General features: G+C 38.8%; 1 protein-coding gene across 3 annotated transcripts in view; it reads left to right on the forward strand.

Annotated features, from left to right (window-relative positions):
- The window catches only part of LOC123554384 (uncharacterized), an 87,718-nt gene that overhangs the window by 14,686 nt on the left and 53,746 nt on the right, over positions 1-19,286 (forward strand). For all 3 annotated transcript variants that reach the window (XR_008367195.1, XM_053524020.1, XM_053524019.1), the window contains exons 5-7: positions 15,571-15,739; positions 15,935-16,106; positions 19,159-19,256. Coding sequence is in view for 2 of the 3 variants with exons in the window: in XM_053524020.1 (XP_053379995.1) it covers positions 15,571-15,739; positions 15,935-16,106; positions 19,159-19,256 (439 nt within the window). In the remaining variant the exon portion in view is untranslated. The remainder of the gene's footprint in view (positions 1-15,570; positions 15,740-15,934; positions 16,107-19,158; positions 19,257-19,286) is intronic.

Raw genomic sequence — 19,286 nt, forward strand, 5'->3', positions numbered from 1 at the left:
GGTTATAAATGCACCAGATTTGCTGTTTGACCAGCTGTTTGTAATTAATATAATATTTCATACATACTTGAAGCTGTGAATTGTTTATTTTGATATAGATAAATAATGTACCATTGATAACACAAAGCTGAATAATAACTGAAATACAGTAGATAAGCACAAAAACATACACCAAATATCAGATACACTATTCAACCAATTCAACCAATGAACAAAAGAAAATAATATTTTATTGTAGCTTTTTAGCTCACCTGAGCACAAAGTGCTCGGGGTGAGCTATTGTGATCGCCCGGCGTCCGTACGTTGTCTGTCCGTCCGTCCACACTTTCCTTTAAACAACATCTTCTCCTAAACCACCAGGCCAATTTTGATGAAACTTCACAGGGATGTTCCATGGATGGTCCTCTTTAAAAATTGTTCAAAGAATTGAATTCCATACTGAACTCTGGTTGCCATGGCAGCCGAAAGGAAAAACTTAAAAAATCTTCTTCTCAAAAACCAGAAGCCCTAGAGCTTAGATATTTGGTGTGAAGCATTGCCTAGTGGACCTCTACTAAATTTGTTCAAATCATGACCCCGCCCCAGGGGTCACTTGATTTTACATAGGAAAATCTTAAAAAATCTTCTTCTCAAAAAACAGAAGCCCTAGAGCTTAGATATTTGACTTGTAGCATTGCCTAATTGACCTCTACTAAAGTGTTCAAATCATGACCCCGGGGTCAAAATTGACCCCGCCCCATAGGAAAATCTTCAAAATTTTTCTAAAAATAAACCAGAAGGCCTAGAGCTTAGATATTTGATATGTAGCATTGCCTAGTAGACTTCTACACAATTTGTTCAAATCATGACCCCCGGGGTCAAAATTGACCCTGCCCCAGGGGTCACTTGATTTTACATAGGAAAATCTTCAAAAAATTTCTAAAAATAAACCAGAAGGCCTAGAGCTTAGATATTTGACATGTAGCATTGCCTAGTGGACCTCTACAAAATTTGTTCAAATCATGACCCCCGGGGTCAAAATTGACCCCGCTCCAGGGGTCACTTGATTTAACATAGGAAAATCTTCAAATATTTTCTAAAAATAAACCAGAAGGCCTAGATCTTAGATATTTGACATGTAGCATTGCCTAGTAGACTTCTACAAAATTTGTTCAAATCATGACCCCCGGGGTCAAATTGGCCCCGCCCCATAGGGTTTCTTGATTGTACATAGAAAAATCTTCAAAATTTTCTAAAAATAAACCAGAAGGCCTAGAGCTTAGATATTTGACGTGTAGCATTGCCTAGTAGACCTCTACAAAATTTGTTCAAATGATGACCCCCATGGTCAAAATTGACCCCGCCCCAGGGGTCACTTGATTTTACATAGGAAAATCTTCAAAAATTTTCTAAAGATAAACCAGAAGGCCTACAGCTTAGATATTTGACGTGTAGCATTGCCTAGTAGACCTCTACAAAATTTGTTCAAATGATGACCCCCCATGGTCAAAATTGACCCCGCCCCAGGGGTCACTTGATTTTACATAGGAAAATCTTCAAAATTTTTCTAAAAATAAACCAGAAAGCCTAGAGCTTAGATATTTGATATGTAGCATTGCCTAGTAGACCTCTACAAAATTTGTTCAAATCATGACCCCCGGGATAAAATTGACCCCACCCCATAGGGTTTCTTGATTGTACATAGAAAAATCTTCAAAAATTTTCTAAAAATAAACCAGAAGGCCTAGAGCTTAGATATTTGACATGTAGCATTGCCTAGTGGACCTCTACAAAAGTTGGTCAAATCTTGACCCCCCCAGGGTCAAATTGACACAGCCCCAGGGGTTACTTGATTGTACATAGGGAAATCTTCATAAATTTGTTAAAAATAAACCAGAAGGCCTAGATCTTAGATATTTGATATGTAACATTGCCTAGTAGACTTCTACAAACTTTGTCTCAGGGTAAAATTGGCCCTGCCTCAGGGGTTACTTGATTGTACATCGGAAAATCTTCCAAAAAAATTCTAAAAATCATCAGTTTGACATTTGAAACATGTAGCTCATATTACTCTGGTGAGTGATCCAGGGTCATCATGACCCTCTTGTTTGATTTATACTATTGATTATAATTGGTCAAGAAAGTGTTCATAATTACGAGCCATGCCATGAGAAACCCAACATAGTGGCTTTGCGACCAGCATGGATCCAGACCAGCCTTCTCATCCATGCAGTCTGGTCAGAATCTATGCTGTTCGCTAGCAGTTTCTCTAATTGTGCCCCCCCATGAGTGGTGGGGGCATATAGATTATGTCTTGTACATGCGTCCATCCGTCCGTCCGAAGTCTTGATGTGCCTAGCTCGGAATGTATTTGATATAAATTAATGAAGCCTTGCATAAGTCTTTATCATGATATGAACTTGCGCACCTCCTATTTTTCATCTGGCTCCGCTCCCTATTTTCAGACTTGTGGCCCCTGAAATAGTAAAAAATGCACAATTTCACCTTGTGACACGTATAGCTCAAAAAGTATTTGATATAGATTTATGAAACTTTGCTTGAGTCATAATCATGATATGAACTTGCGCACCTCCTATTTTTATGCCCCCAAAGGGTGGCATATTAGTTTTCAACTGTCCGTCCATTAGTTCATCACAACATTAACTTCACAACGTTAACTTTTTGCATGAAGGCGCTTTACTCGCGAACCACTGCACCCAGAACCTTCAAACTTCACATGCTGATAGTACTTATTGAGAACACGACCCCTATTGACTTTGGGGTCATCAGGTCAAAGGTCAAGGTCACCACATCAGTGGTCAAGGCGCTGCGGGGGCATATGTCACCATTAGTGACAGCTCTTGTTCTTTTTGGTCCACCCTCTATTTTCAGAGTTATGGCCCCTAAAATAGTAAAAAATGCACATTTTCACCTTGTGACATGCCTAGCTCAAAAAGTATTTCACATAAATTGATTAAATCTTGCATGAGTCTTAATCATGATATGAACTTGTGCACCTCCTATTTATGTCTCCCCCTCTGGGGGAGACATATTGTTTTTGCCCTGTCCGTCCGTCTGTACGTCACACTTCATTTCCGAGCAATAACTGGAGAAACATTTGACCTAGAACCTTCAAACTTCATAGGGTTGTAGGGCTGCTGGAGTAGACGACCCCTATTGTTTTTGGGGTCACACTGTCAAAGGTCAAGGTCACAGGGGCCTGAACATTGAAAACCATTTCCGATCAATAACTAGAGAACCACTTGACCCAGAATGTTGAAACTTAATAGGATGATTGGTCATGAAGAGTAGAGGACCCCTATTAATTTTGGGGTCACTCCGTCAAAGGTCAAGGTCACAGGGGCCTGAACATTGAAAACCATTTCCGATCAATAACTAGAGAACCACTTGACCCAGAATGTTGAAACTTAATAGGATGATTGGTCATGAAGAGTAGAGGACCCCTATTAATTTTGGGGTCACTCTGTCAAAGGTCAAGGTCACAGGGGCCTGAACATTGAAAACCATTTTCGATCAATAACTAGAGAACCACTTGACCCAGAATGTTGAAACTTAATAGGATGATTGTACATGAAGAGTAGATGACCCCTATTGATTTTGGGGTCACTCCATCAAAGGTCAAGGTCACAGGGGCCTGAACATTGAAAACCATTTCCGATCAATAACTAGAGAACCACTTGACCCAGAATGTTGAAACTTAATAGGATGATTGGTCATGAAGAGTAGATGACCCCTATTGATTTTGGGGTCACTCCGTCAAAGGTCAAGGTCACAGGGGCCTGAACATTGAAAACCATTTCCGATCAATAACTAGAGAACCACTAGACCCAGAATGTTGAAACTTAATAGGATGATTGGTCATGAAGAGTAGATGACCCCTATTAATTTTGGGGTCACTCCGTCAAAGGTCAAGGTCACAGGGGCCTGAATATTGAAAACCATTTCCGATCAATAACTAGAGAACCACTTGACCCAGAATGTTGAAACTTCATAGGATGATTGGTCATGTAGAGTAGATGACCCCTATTGTTTTTGGGTCACTCTGTTAAAGGTCAAGGTCACAGGGGCCTGAACATTGAAAACCATTTCCAATCAATAACTTGAGTACCACTTGACCCAGAATGTTGAAACTTCATAGGATGATTGTACATGCAAAGTAGATGATCCCTATCGATTTTGGGGTCATTCTGTTAAAGGTCAAGGTCACAGGGGCCTGAACATTGAAAAACATTTCCGGTCAGTAACTTGAGAACAACTTGACCCAAAATGTTGAAACTTAATAGGATGATTGGTCATGCAGAGATGATGACCCCAATTAATTTGGGGTCACTCTATTAAAGGTCAAGGTCACAGGGACCTGAACATGGAAAACAATTTCCGGTCAGTAACTTGAGAACCACTCAACCCAGAATGTTGAAACTTCATAGGATGATTGTACATGCAAAGTAGATGACCCCTATCGATTTTGGGGTCATTCTGTTAAAGGTCAAGGTCACAGGGGCCTGAACATTGAAAAACATTTCCGGTCAGTAACTTGAGAACAACTTGACCCAGAATGTTGAAACTTAATAGGATGATTGGTCATGCAGAGTAGATGACCCGTATCGATTTTGGGGTCACTCTGTTAAAGGTCAAGGTCACAGGGGCCTGAACATGGAAAACCTTTTCTGATCAATAACTTGAGAACCTCTTGACCCAGAATGTTAAAATTTTATGGGATGATTGCTCATGCAGAGTAGATGACCCCTATCGATTTTGGGGTCACTCCGTTAAAGGTCAAGGTCACAGGGGCCTGAACATTGATAACCATTTCCGATCAATAACTTGAGAACCTCTTGATCCAGAATGTTGAAACTTCATAGGATAATTGAACATGCAGAGTAGATGACCCCTATTGATTTTTGGGTCAGTCTATTAAAGGTCAAGGTCACAGGGGCCTGGTCATGTGAAATCATTTCCGGAAAATAACTTGAGAACCACTTGACCTAGAATGTTGAAACTTAATAGGATGATTGGACATGCAGAGTAGGTGACCCCTATTTATTTTGGGGTCACTTGATCAAAGGTCAAGGTCACAGGAGCCTGAACAGTGACTTGAGAACCACTAGGCCAAGAGTGTTGAAACTTAGCAGGATGACTGGACATGCCAAGTAGATGATCCCTATTGCAGCCAACCATCAGTGTCTCATTGACTTTCGCTCCTGACTCCTATTGACTTCTTGCCTATACCACTTTGCATTGGGGGAGACATGCGTTTTTTTTGCAAAAGCATCTTCTAGTTTTCGTCTGGCTTTGCTGCCTATTTTCAGAGTTATGGCCCCTGATTCAGTCAGAAATGTATATTTTCAACTTGTGACACGCTTAGCTCAAGAAGTATTTGATATAGATTCATGAAACCTTGTGTGAGTCTTAATCATGATATGAACTTGCGCACCTCCTACTTTTCACTTTCATTTTTAGTGACAGCTCTTGTTCATTTTGGTCTGCCCCCTATTTTCAGAGTTATGATCCCTGAAATAGTCAAAAATGCACATTTTACTTTGTGATGCACGTAGCTCAAAATGTATTTAATATTAATGGTTGAAAACTTGCATAAGTCTTTAACATAATATAAACTTGCACACCTCTTATTTTTTGGCTGGCTCCAACCCCTATTTTTAGCTTGACTATTCAAAGAATAGTCTAGTTATTCTGCTTACCCTGGCATTGGCGTCACATCGGCGTCACACCTTGGTTAAGTTTTTGCATGCAAGTACATAAAGCTATCATTTAAAGGCATATAGCTTTGAAACTTATTTTTAGCTCACCAGAGCCAAAGGTTCAAGGTGAGCTATTAGGATCACTCACCGTCCGTTGTCCATCGTCCGGCGTCCAATATCCGTAAACTTTTACTTTAAATGACATCTCCTCATAAACCACTAGGCCAATTTCATCCAAACTTCACAGGAATGTTCCTTGGGTGAAGCTCTACAAAATTTTTTCAAAGATTTGAATTCCATGCAGAACTCTGGTTGCCATGGCAACCTAAAGGAAAAACTTTAAAAATCTTCTTCTCAAAAACCAGAAGTTCTAGAGCTTAGATATTTGGTGTGAAGCATTGCCTAGTGGACCTCTACCAATTTGTTAAATCATGACCCTGGGGTTAAAATTGACCCGGCCCCAGGGGTCACTTAATTTTACATAGGAAAATCTTAAAAAATCTTCTTCTCAAAAACCAGAAGACCTAGAGCTTAGATATTTGACATGTAGCATTACCTAGTGGATCTCTACTAAAGTTGTTCAAATCATGACCCTGGGGTCAAAATTGACCCCGCCCCAGGGGTCACTTGATTTTACATAAGAAAATCTTCAAACTTTTTTAAAAATAAACCAGAAGGCGTAGAGCTTAGATATTTCACATGTAGCATTGCCTAGTGGACCTCTGCAAAATTTGTTCAAATCATGACCCCCCGTGGTCAAAATTGACCCCGCCCCAGGGGTCACTTGATTTTACATAGGAAAATCTTCAAAAATTTTCTTAAAAAAAACAGAAGGCCTAGAGCTTAGATATTTCACATGTAGCATTGCCTAGTGGACCTCTACAAAATTTGTTCAAACATGACCCCCGAGGTCAAACTTGACCCCGCCCCAGGGGTCACCTCATTTTACATAGGAAAATCTTCAACAATTTTCTAAAAATAAACCAGAAGACCTAGATCTTAGATATTTGACATGTAGCATTGCCTAGTAGACTTCTACAAAATTTATTCAAATCATGACCTCCGGGGTCAAATTGACCCCGCCCCATGGGGTTACTTGATTGTACATAGAAAAATCTTCAAAATTTTCTAAAAATAAACCAGAAGGCCTAGAGCTTAGATATTTGACATGTAGTGTTTCCTAATGAAGCTCTACAAAATCTGTTTAAACCTGAACCCCAGGGTCAAAATTGACCCCGCCCCAGGGGTCACTTGATTTTACATAGAAAATCTTCAACAATTTTCTAAAAATAAACCATAGGGCCTAGAGCTTAGATATTTCACATGTAGCATTGCCTAGTGGACCTCTACAAAATTTATTCAAATCATGACCCCCGGGGTCAAAATTGACCCCGTCCCAGGGGTCACTTGATTTTACATATGAAAATCTTCAAAAATTTTCTTAAAATAAACCAGAAGGCCTAGATCTTAGATATTTGACATGTAGCATTGCCTAGTAGACTTCTACAAAATTTGTTCAAATCATGACCCCCGGGGTAAAATTGGCCCTGCCCCAGGGGTTACTTGATTGTACATCGGAAAATCTTCCAAAAAAATTCTAAAAATCATCAGTTTGACATTTGTAACATGTAGCTTATATTGTGCCGGTGAGCGATCCAGGGTCATCATGACCCTCTTGTTTTTTATGCCCCCGAAGGGAGGCATATAGTTTTTTAACCGTCTGTCCGTCTGTCGGTCTGTCCACAATTTTCGTGTCCGGTCCATATCTTTGTCATCGATTGATGGATTTTCAAATAACTTGTTATGAATGTGTACCACAGTAAGACGACGTGTCGTGCGCAAGACCCAGGTCCGTAGCTCAAAGGTCAAGGTCACACTTAGACGTTAAAGGTCATTTTTCATGATAGTGCATTCGTGTCCGGTCCATATCTTTGTCATCCATGGATGGATTTTCAAATAACTTGGCATGAATGTGTACCACAGTAAGACGACGTGTCATGCGCAAGACCCAGGTCCGTAGCTCAAAGGTCAAGGTCACACTTAGACGTTAAAGGTCATTTTTCATGTTAGTGCATTCGTGTCCGGTCCATATCTTTGTCATCCATGGATGGATTTTCAAATAACTTGGCATGAATGTGTACCACAGTAAGACGACGTGTCATGCGCAAGACCCAGGTCCGTAGCTCAAAGGTCAAGGTCACACTGAGACGTTAAAGGTCATATTTCATGATAGTGCATTGATGGGCATGTCCGGTCCATATCTTTGTCATTCATGCATGGATTTTAAAATTATTGGGCATGAATGTGTACCACAGTAAGACGACATATCGAGCGCAAGACGCAGGTCCGTAGGTCAAAGGTCCTAAACTCTAACATCGGCCATAACTATTCATTCAAAGTGCCATCGGGGGCATGTGTCATCCTATGGAGACAGCTCTTGTTTTTTATACGCCCGTTTGAAAAACGGGACGTATTATGGGAACGCCCCGGGCGAGCGGGCGGCGTCAACAGACCTTGTCCGGAGCATATCTTCTACATGCATAGAGGGATTTTGATGAAACTTGGCACAGTTGTTCACCATCATGAGACGGAGTGTCATACGCAAGAACCAGGTCCCTAGGTCTAAGGTCAAGGTCACACTTAGAGGTCAAAGGTCAAATTCAAGTATGACTTTGTCCGGAGCATATCTTCTTCATGCATAGAGGGATTTTGATGAAAATTGGCACAGTTGTTTATCATCATGAGACGGAGTGTCATGCGCAAGAACCAGGTCCCTAGGTCTAAGGTCAAGGTCACACTTAGAGGTCAAAGGATACAAGAATGAAAACTTTGTCCGGAGCATATTTTCTTCATGCATAGAGGGATTTTGATGAAAGTTGGCACAATTGTTCATCATCATGAGACGGAATGTCATGCGCAAGAACCAGGTCCCTTGGTCTAAGGTCAAGGTCACACTTAGAGATCAAAGGATACAAGAATGAAAACTTTGTCCGGAGCATTTCTTCTTCATGCATGGAGGGATTTTGATATAACTTGGCACAAATGTTCACCACCACAAGACGGAGTGTCGTGCGCAAGAACCAGGTCCCTAGGTCTAAGGTCAAGGTCACACTTAGAGGCCAAAGGTCAGATACAAGAATGTCTGTCCGAAGCATTTCTTCTTCATGCATAGAGGGATTTTGATGTAACTTGGCACAATTATACACCATCATGAGACGAAGTGTCATGCGCAGTTCCCTTCTTTAGAATTACTTCCCTTTGTTGTTACTATAAATAGCTTATATTGTAACTTTTTCATTACTAGACGTAGGGAAAAATCGAGACCACTTTTCTGTAGTACAACATGCATGTTACATCCAATTTTGAGGTGTATTTTGACCAATCTCTGCCTGGTAAGGATTTTTGTGTGGACTTAAAAAAAAAATTTTTTGTATTTTTTTTTTTTTTTTTTTTTTTTTTTAAAGATTAACTTCCCTTAGTTGTTACTATAAATAACTTATATTGTAACTTTTTTATAATTGACCGTAGGGAAAAACCAAGACCACTTTTCTGTGGTACAACATAGTTGTTACTTTCTAATTTTAGGTGTATTTTAAGGTATCTCTACCTGGTAAGGAGTTTTTTTGTGGACTTAGAAAAACAAAAGAATTACAATTATTACTAAACAACCACAAAATTAAAATTACATCTGCAAATACAGGTGCTAGAGTAAATAAATTTGCTGTGACGGGCGTATATTGTGACATTCTGGCACTCTTGTTCTAGGTCAATTACCAACCTCTCTGGATCAAGTCCCATAACTCTGACATGTATTTTGAGCAATTTATGCCCCCCTTTTGGACTTAGAAAAAATTCTGGTTAAAGTTTTACATGCAAGTTTCTGTCTCAAAAACTAATGCAGATATTGAATTGAAACTTAAAATGTGTCTTTTGGGTTATAAAACTAGTTGATAGCAGCAAGTCCCATAACTCTGACCTTCATGTTGGCCTAATTATGCCCCCTTTTGGACTTAGAAAATTGTGGTTAAAGTTTTGCGTGCAAGTACGTACAGCTGTTACTAAAAGGCATATAGATTTGAAACTTTTTTTTTCTTTTTCTAGATCAATTACCAAACTCACTGGGTAAAGTCCCATAACTCTGACATGTATTTTGGGCAAGTTATGCCCCCTATTGCACTTAGAAAATTCTGGTTAAAGTTTTACATGCAAGTTACTATCTCCAAAACTAATGCAGATATTGAATTGAAACTTTACGTGTGCCTTCGGTGTTATAAAACTAGTTGATAGCAGCAAGTCCCATAACTCTGACCTTCATTTTGGTCAAACTATGTCCCCTTTTGAACTTAAAATTCTTTTGATATTTAACCTTTTTATACGCCCGTTTGAAAAACGGGACGTATTATGGGAACGCCCCTGGCGGGCGGGCGGGCGGGCGGCGTCCACAGACTTTGTCCGGAGCATATCTTCTACATGCATGAAGGGATTTTGATGAAAGTTGGCACAGTTGTTCACCTTCATGAGACGGAGTGTCATGCGCAAAAACCAGGTCCTTAGGTCTAAGGTCAAGGTCACACTTAGAGGTCAAAGGTCAAATTCAAGAATGACTTTGTCCGGAGCATATCTTCTTCATGCATGGAGGGATTTTGATATAACTTGGCACAAATGTTCACCACCACAAGGCGGAGTGTCATGCGCAAGAACCAGGTCCCTAGGTCAAAGGTCAAGGTCACACTTAGAGGTCAAAGGATACAAGAATGAAAACCTTGTCCGGAGCATTTCTTTTTCATGCATAGAGGGATTTTGATATAACTTTGCACAAATGTTCACCACCACCAGGCGGAGTGTCATGCGCAAGAACCAGGTCCCTAGGTCAAAGGTCAAGGTCACACTTAGAGGTCAAATGATACAAGAATGAAAACCTTGTCAGGAGCATTTCTTCTTCATGCATAGAGGGATATTGATATAACTTTGCACAAATGTTCACCACCACGAGGCAGAGTGTCATGTGCAAGAACCAGGTCCCTAGGTCAAAGGTCAAGGTCACACTTAGAGGCCAAAGGTCAGATACAAGAATGACTTTGTCCGAAGCATTTCTTCTTCATGCATGGAGAGATTTTGATGTAACATGGCACAATTATACACCATCATGAGATGAAGTGTCATGTGCAGTTCCTTTCTTTAGAATTACTTCCCTTTGTTGTTACTATAAATAGCTTATATTGTAACTTTTTCATTATTAGTCGTAGGGAAAAATCGAGACCACTTTTCAGTAGTACAACATGCATGCTACACCCAATTATGAGGTGTATTTTGACCAATCTCTACCTGGTAAAGATTTTTGTGTGGACTTACAATTTTTTTATGGATTTTTTTTTTTTTTTTTTTTTTTTTTTTTGTAAGATTATCTTCCCTTAGTTGTTACTATAAATAACTTATATTGTAACTTTTTTATAATTGACCGTAGGGAAAAAACAAGACCACTTTTCTGTGGTACAACATAGATGTTACTTTCAAATTTTAGGTGTATTTTAAGGTATCTCTACCTGGTAAGGAGTTTTTTTGTGGACTTAGAAAAACTAATGACTTACAATGATTACTAAACAACCACAAAATTAAAATTCCATTTGCAAATACAGGTGCTAGAGTAAAGAAATTTGCTGTGACGGGCGTATATTGTGACAATCTGGCACTCTTGTTGGGTAATATTTTCCTGCTTCTGGGACAATATTTCGAATAGTCGAGCTTGGCTGTCTTACGGACAGCACTTGTTAGAGTTATGGCCCCTGAAATAGTAAAGTAATGCACCTTTTCACCTGATTATGTGCCTAGCTCAAAAAGACTTTGATGTAAATTTATGAAACCTTGCTTGAGTCTTTATCATGATGTGACCTTGCACACATGGCATTCTTCTTGAGAATCTTAGTGCTTATTTCAGAGTTACTGCCCTTGAATTAGCCAAAATAGTGGATTTTTTGTTTGTGATAAAAAAATGTATGGCCAAGCATAATGAATCCTTTTCATAAAATGTTTGTTTAGGCTATACCCCATCAAGACTGCAAACATTTGAATTATTTGTGACAAATGTACCAGTGAGGGGCACATCCTATGTCCTACAGACATATTCTAGTTGCAGTAGGCTTTGAAAGTGAACAGCATGGATCCTGACCAAACTATGCAGATGCCCAGGCTGGTCTGGATCCATGCTTGTCACAGACGCACTAAGTTGGTTTTCTCATGGTGTGGCTCATAGTGTAATCAGGGTAGACCTGAAACACTATGACATTACATATTTGGTTAAAAAGTCAGAAGTGTGGAATTTAAAGATGAAAAGTCAGTCTGTATCACACAATATTTTTTAAAACCAGTGAAGTTTTTCACAGTAGTTAACCTTAGATATGTGTTGTAGCATTATATAGTTACAGGGAATCAGTCCTACCTATTTTTGTTGCAAATCGAGAAAATCTGGATCAATCCCTCAAAGGTACCATGCGATATATACCAAATGAGATATACTATTAAATTTTAAATTGTGGTCTTCCTGCATGTGCAAAGAACGTCTGACTTCAAATTTTTTGGAAGAAAACTCTTTTTCCTTGTGCGTAATAAGGGTCCACATAACTTGTCTGAGCCGCAATGTCTTGCACATCAGTACACACTTGCAGTATTGGTTTGTTTTGTTTTTTTTCCAAAATCTTTAAATCGATACAAATGCATATTTCTAGGCAAGCTGATGAACTGTAACAATTCCTGATTGAGACATTGCCTTATTAATCCCCTGCCACGAGTGGTGAGTTAATAAGAATGGTCTCCGTCTGTCCTTCCGTCCATCCTTCATGGTCTGTCCAGAACACTTTCGTGTCAGCTCCACGTCTCCTAAACCCCTTGAAGGATTTTCATGAAACTTGGGTCGAATGATCACCTCATCAAGACAATTTGCAAAACTCACAAGTCACCCATGTTTGCTCAAGGTCAAGGTCACAGCTCAAGGTCAAAGGTTTCATCCTTCCATTTTGTGTCCACTCTGTATCTCCTAAACCCTTGTAGGAATTTTATAAAACTTTGGTCAAATGATCATCTCATCAAGACAATGTGCAGAACTTATGAGTCAGCCATACTGACTCAAGGTCAAGGTCACAACTTAGGGTCAAAGGTTTGAGCCTTCCATTTTGTGTCTGCTCAGTATCTCCTAAACCTCTTGAAGGATTTTCATGAAAGATATGTCAAATGATCACCTCATCAAGACGATGTGCAGCACTTATAAGTCAGACATGTTGGCTCAAGGTCAAGATCACAACTCAGGGGTCAAAGGTTTGAGCCTTCTATTTTGTGTCTGCTCTGTATCTCCTAAACCCCTTGAAAGAATTTTATAAAACTTGGGTCAAGTGATAACCTCATCAAGATGATGTGCAGAACCCATGAGTCAGCCATGCCCTATCAATGTCAAGGTCACAACTTAGGGTCAAAGTTTTGAGCCTTCCATTCTGTGTCCGCTTTTTATCTCCTAAACCCCTTGAAGGATTTTCATGAAACTTGGGTCAAATGATCACCCCATCAAGAGGATGTGCAGAACTTATGAGTCAGCCATGTTGGGTCAAGGTCAAGGTCACAGCTCAGGGCCAAAGGTTCGAGTCTTCCATTTTTGTGTCTGCTCTGTATCTCCTAATCCTCTTGAAGGATTCATATGAAACCTTGGTCAAATGATCACCTCATCAAGATGATGTGCAGAACTCATGAGTCAGCCATGCAGGCTTAAGGTCAAGGTCGCACCTTAGGGTCTAAGTTTTGAGCCTTCAATTTTGTGTCCACTCTGTATATCGTAAAACCCTACAAGGATTTTCATCAAACTTGGCTCTCATGATCACTTCATCAAGAACTCATGAGTCAGCCATGTCAACTCAAGGTCAAGGTCACAACTCAAGGTCAAAGGTTTGAGCTCCATCCGTCCGGAGCCATATCTAGGAAATGGTTGGGAATATGTATTTAAAACTTCATATACATGTTCACCACTATGAGTTCTTGCGGCCCGTCAAGTTTCAGTCAGATTGCCCAAGTAACACCAGAGTTATGGCCCTTAGAAATTTCTAGTGTTAACTATATAGGGTACTATAAATATGGCAATTTCTGCATCATAATTTTTGATATATTTGACCTAGAACTATGAAACACACAATTTCATTCGGATTTATTTGTAAATTAAGAGTTATTGCCCTTTAATTGTATAAAAATCCACATATTTGTACATAACAAACTTACCATTTGGTAGAATTTCATTAAATTTCTTTCATTCTTTTCCATGAAAATTTATTGTAAACATGTGAAGTTGTGTACCCACACCTGGTCACCCCCTTACCTTGATCACACCCCCCCCCCCCCCCCCCCCCCCCCCCCCCCCCCCCCCCCCCAAAAAAAAAAAAAAATTCCTTATTTAAATTTTTTTAAACAAACTTCATATACATGTTCACCGCTATATTGCGGCCCATCAAGTTTCAGACAGATTACCCAAGTAACGCCAGAGTTATGGCCCTTAGAAGTTTCCAGTGTTAACTATATAGGGTACTATAGATCTATAGATATGGCAATTTCTGCATCATAACTTTTGATATATTTGACCTTGAACTATGAAACTTTAACAGAATTTAGAGCACTATAATGTGGTTGTGCACACGCAGTTTCGAACGGGTTTCTTTTGTAACTTCAGAGTTATTGCCCTTTAATTTTCTAAAAATCCACATATTTGTACATAACAAATTTACCATTTGGCAAAATTTCATTAAATTTCTTTCATTCTTTTCTGTGAACATTTATTATAAACATGTGAAGTTGCACACCCACACCTGGTCACCCACTTGCCTTGGTCACACCCCCTCCCCCTCCCCCTCCCAACCCCCCTCCCCCTTCCCCCCTCCAAAATTTTTTTTTTTTTTTCATTTCTTATTTTAGATTTTTTTCAAACCTTCCATGATTATTTATCAACATGCAAGTTGTACCATTCCCCCACCTCACTCCTCCACCCAGTCATGCCCACCACTGATCATGCATCCTCTGCCCCTCCCCCCAACTTCACCCTTTTACCCTTTTTTTTCATTTTTAATTTTCCATCAATATTTATAATCAACATGTGAAATTTTGTTTCCTCTCCCGTTCCCCCGCACCCCCACCCCCTATAAAAATAAATATATTAAGTTGTGACTGCACAAACCTTGTCCTCAGCCATGTTAAGATATCTTACCTGTGTTCTCTTAAGATTCTGTTCTTTTAAGTTCAAATGTACATGTTAAACAGCAACACCTGGTGCCAAACCACTCAAAAGACAATATTTCGTTCCAGTTAGACTTCACTGCCATGTTCAAGATATCTTACTTGAACTTCAAGCTCACATTTCAATTAACTGCATTTAATTTTAAAAGCTAAGCTTACTACAGTAAGCATATCCCATTCAAAATAAATTCTTTAGTCAGGATCAAAGTATCATACATTTATTATGTACTCTTTTATTAAACATTTGTTTTCTGTTAAATTGATTTTGACTAATGAAATTATTTGCTTCTTATTAACATCCTTAACTTTTTGCCGGATATATTTTTTTGCCATTCCTCACCACAAACCCTTTCAGCGGGGGATACAATTCATCGAATTTGCTTGTTTCATATTATTTTAGTACTGTAACTCTTAATTCAGGAGATGATCACATGATTAAATACTCCTTCAATACACTGTTCACCATGTAGGCACTCTGTGTGTTAGCATTGTATTGTTTGTTATATTTTGTTGATGTACCACTGATTCCAGAAGATGATCACCTGATCATGTTTCTTGTACTGTTCTACCTGTTTGAAAAGTGTGTGATAGCCCTGTATTGTTATATTTACAGTACTGAACCAGTGATTCCAAAAGATAATCACCTGGTTATGTTTCTTCCACTGTTCCACATGTATGGACTTTATGTGTGTGGATTGTACAGCCATTTTTTAGGGGCAACTCTTGTTATCATGAGGAAGTTTACATCTGATGATTATCTCAGATTGATAGAAAAATACAAGGTAAACTCATGGAATAAGTACAAGTAAAAAAATTGTGACTAGATTATATACCTTCTAATTTCTTCTGTTATTGATATTGTACTTAAATGACTAATGCAGCAAATAATGCTTCTACATATCCTTATATTCTATGTTCTTTTGAGAGTTTCTTACTTGTTTAAGGTCTTTGACAGTATATACTTGAATATTTTTCAGCCAGCTACCATACATACTGTACCACCTATAATGGTAATGTTTGCTAAGTATCCAAAAGTGTCAGAGTATGATTTATCCTCAGTGAAGGGTGCAGTTTTTGGTTCTGCCCTACTTAGCAAGGAAATAGAAGATGTTGTAAAAACCAAGCTGAAACTACCCTGTAATAACCAAGGTAACTCTGGTCTTAAAACAAGTAATATAGTCTATAGTGGAGAAAGCTTGTGTCATTTTATCTCATCTGATTTTTTGGGAAAAAAATGATGAGTTACTGTCATCACTTGATTGGCGTCGGCGTCATCGTTGCCTGGTTAAGTTTTATGTTTAGGTCAGTTTTTCTCCTAAACTAAAGCTATTGCTTTGAAACCTGCAACACTTGTTCACCATTATAAGCTGACCCTGTAGAGCAAGAAACATAACTCCATCCTTCTTTTTGCAAGATTTATGGCCCCTTTTGGACTTAGAAAATATCAGATTTCTTGGTTAAGTTTTATGTTTAGGTCAACTTTTCTCCTAAACTATCAAGGCTATTGCTTTGAAACTTGCAACACTTGTTCAACATCATAAGCTGACCCTGTACGTCAAGAAACATAACTTCATCCTGCTTTTTGCAAGAATTATTGCCCCTTTTGGACTTAGAAAATCAATTTTCTTGGTTATGTTTTATGTTTAGGTCAGCTTTTCTCCTAAACTATCAAAGCTATTGCTTTAAAACTTGCAACACTTGTTCACCCTGTACAGCAAGATACATAACTCCATCCTGCTTTTTGCAAGATTTATGACCCCTTTTGAACTTAGAACATATCAGATTTCTTGGTTAAGTTTTATGTTTAGGTCAAATTTTTCTCCTAAACTATCATAGCTATTGCTTTAAAATTTGCAACACTTGTTCACCATCATAAGCTGACACTGTACATCAAGAAACATAACTCCATCCTGCTTTTTTCAAGAATTATTGCCCCTTTTTGACTTAGAAAATCAGTTTTCTTGGTTGAGTAATATGTTTGTCAGCTTTTCTCAACTATCAAAGCTATTGCTTTAAAACTTGCAACATTTGTTCACCATCATAAGCTGACCATGTACAGCAAGAAACATAAATTTATCCTGCTTTTTGCAAGACTTATGTCCCCATTTGGACTTAGAAAATATCAGATTTCTTGGTTAAGTTTTATGTTTAGGTCAGCTTTTCTCCTAAACTATTCAAGCTATTGCTTTAAAATTTGCAACAGTTTTCACCATCACAAGCTGACTATGTACATCAAGAAACATAACTTTATCCTGCTTTTTGCAAGAATTATTGTCCTTTTTTGGACTTAGAAAATCATGGGTAGGACAATTTTCTATTATACAAAAAAAATCAGATGAGCATCAGCACCTGCATGGCGGTGCTGTTGTTAGTCTCCCTCAAGTCTTCTTCCTAGAAAAATTTGGTTTAATGTCACACCGACACAATCATAGGTCATACAACGACTTTCTACTTTTTCATGGTGGTAAAAAACCCCAAGTGCCCCTCTGTTCATTATTTCACCATGGTTGAGCACCTGGGTAGAACTACAGACCTTTTGTATTCAGCTGAATGACTTCCACATATGAAGAATTCAGTGCCCCCTGTGAGGCTCGAACCCACATGGGTGAGGGCCAAGTGATTCAAAGTCAGGGACTTTTACCACTTGGGGAAAATATTACTGCATCCTTGGTTATAAAACAGACTTTGGAGACCAGCCTCAAGGCTAAAGAATCTGACTGGCTGATCCTGAGCTTAATGATAAAGTTGACTGATGACAAATCTGCTTTCAGAGATTGTACTTCTAACATAGTTTTTAGCTCACCTGAGCACAAAGTGCTCAAGGTGAGCTTTTGTGATCGCCCTGTGTCCATCGTCCGTCGTCGTCATTCGTCCGTCTGTCGTCAACAATTTGACTGTTAACACTCTAGAGGTCACAATTTTGGCCTAATCTTAATGAAACTTGGTCAGAATGTTACCCTCATGAAAATCTTGGATGAGTTTGATATTTGGTCATCTGGGGTCAAAAACTAGGTCACCAGGTCAAATCAAAGGAAAAGCTTGTTGACACTCTAGAGGTCACAATTTTGGCTCAATCTTAATGAAACTTGGTCAGAATGTTACACTCAATAAAATCTTGGACACGTTTGATATTGGGTCATCTGGGGTTAAAAACTAGGTCACCAGGTCAAATCAAAGGAAAAGCTTGTTAACACTCTAGAGGTCACAATTTTGGCCCAATCTTAATGAAACTTGGTCAGAATGTTACCCTTAATAAAATCTTGGATGAATTTGATATTGGGTTATCTGGGGTCAAAAACTAGGTCACCAGGTCAAATCAAAGGAAAAGCTTGTTAACACTCTAGAGGCCATATTTATGACTGTATCTTTATGGAACTTGGTCAGAATGTTACTCATGATGATCTGAAAGTCCAGTTTGAATCTGGGTTATGTAGGGTCAAAAACTAGGTCACCAGGTCAAATCAAAGGAAAAGCTAGTTAACACTCTAGAGGCCATATTTATGACCATATCTTAATGAAACTTGGTCAGAATGTTAACCTTGATGATCCATAGGTCTTGTTTAAATCTGGGTCAGGTGGTTTTAAAAACTAGGACACCGGGTCAAATCAAAGGAAAAGCTTGTTTACACTGTAGAGGCCACATTTATGACTTTATCTTCATGAAACTTAGTCAGAATGTTAATCTTGATTATCTTTCAGTCAAGTTCGAATCTGGGTCATGTGGGGTCAAAAACTAGGTCACCGGGTCAAATCAAAGGAAAAGCTTGTTAGCACTCTAGAGGCCACATTTATGACTGTATCTTCATGAAACTTAGTCAGAATGTTGATCTTGATGATCTTTAGGTCTTATTCGAATCTGAGTCATATGGGGTCAAAAACTAGGTCACCAGGTCAAATCAAAGGAAAAGTTAGTTAACACTTTAGAGGCCACATTTATGACCATATCTTAATGATCTTTAGGCCAATAGGTCAGGTGAGCGATACAGGGCATTCATGGCCCTCTTGTTTAATCTTTGATCCAGTACTGATTTTCCACCTGACATGAGAACTACTTTGTTTGAATGTAACGTTTTTGTATTTGAACTTTGGTTGTAATTTTGTTGATTGAGGCATCCACATTATCTACCTACACATGTATATTACATTCATGAGTGTAAATAACTTTTATGCCTTGAATTTTGGTGTTTTTCTTGTTTTCCAGGATATGGAATGACAGAAATTGGTGGAACACATGTAAATGGGAAGGATACATTTAAATATAAATCAGTGGGAAAACTCCTTCCTTTGATCGAGATAAAGGTATTTTTGTTGCAAAAAGAAAAGCTCTAA

Source organism: Mercenaria mercenaria, chromosome 15, assembly GCF_021730395.1.
Source record: "Mercenaria mercenaria strain notata chromosome 15, MADL_Memer_1, whole genome shotgun sequence".
Classification (NCBI taxonomy): Eukaryota; Metazoa; Mollusca; class Bivalvia; order Venerida; family Veneridae; genus Mercenaria; species Mercenaria mercenaria.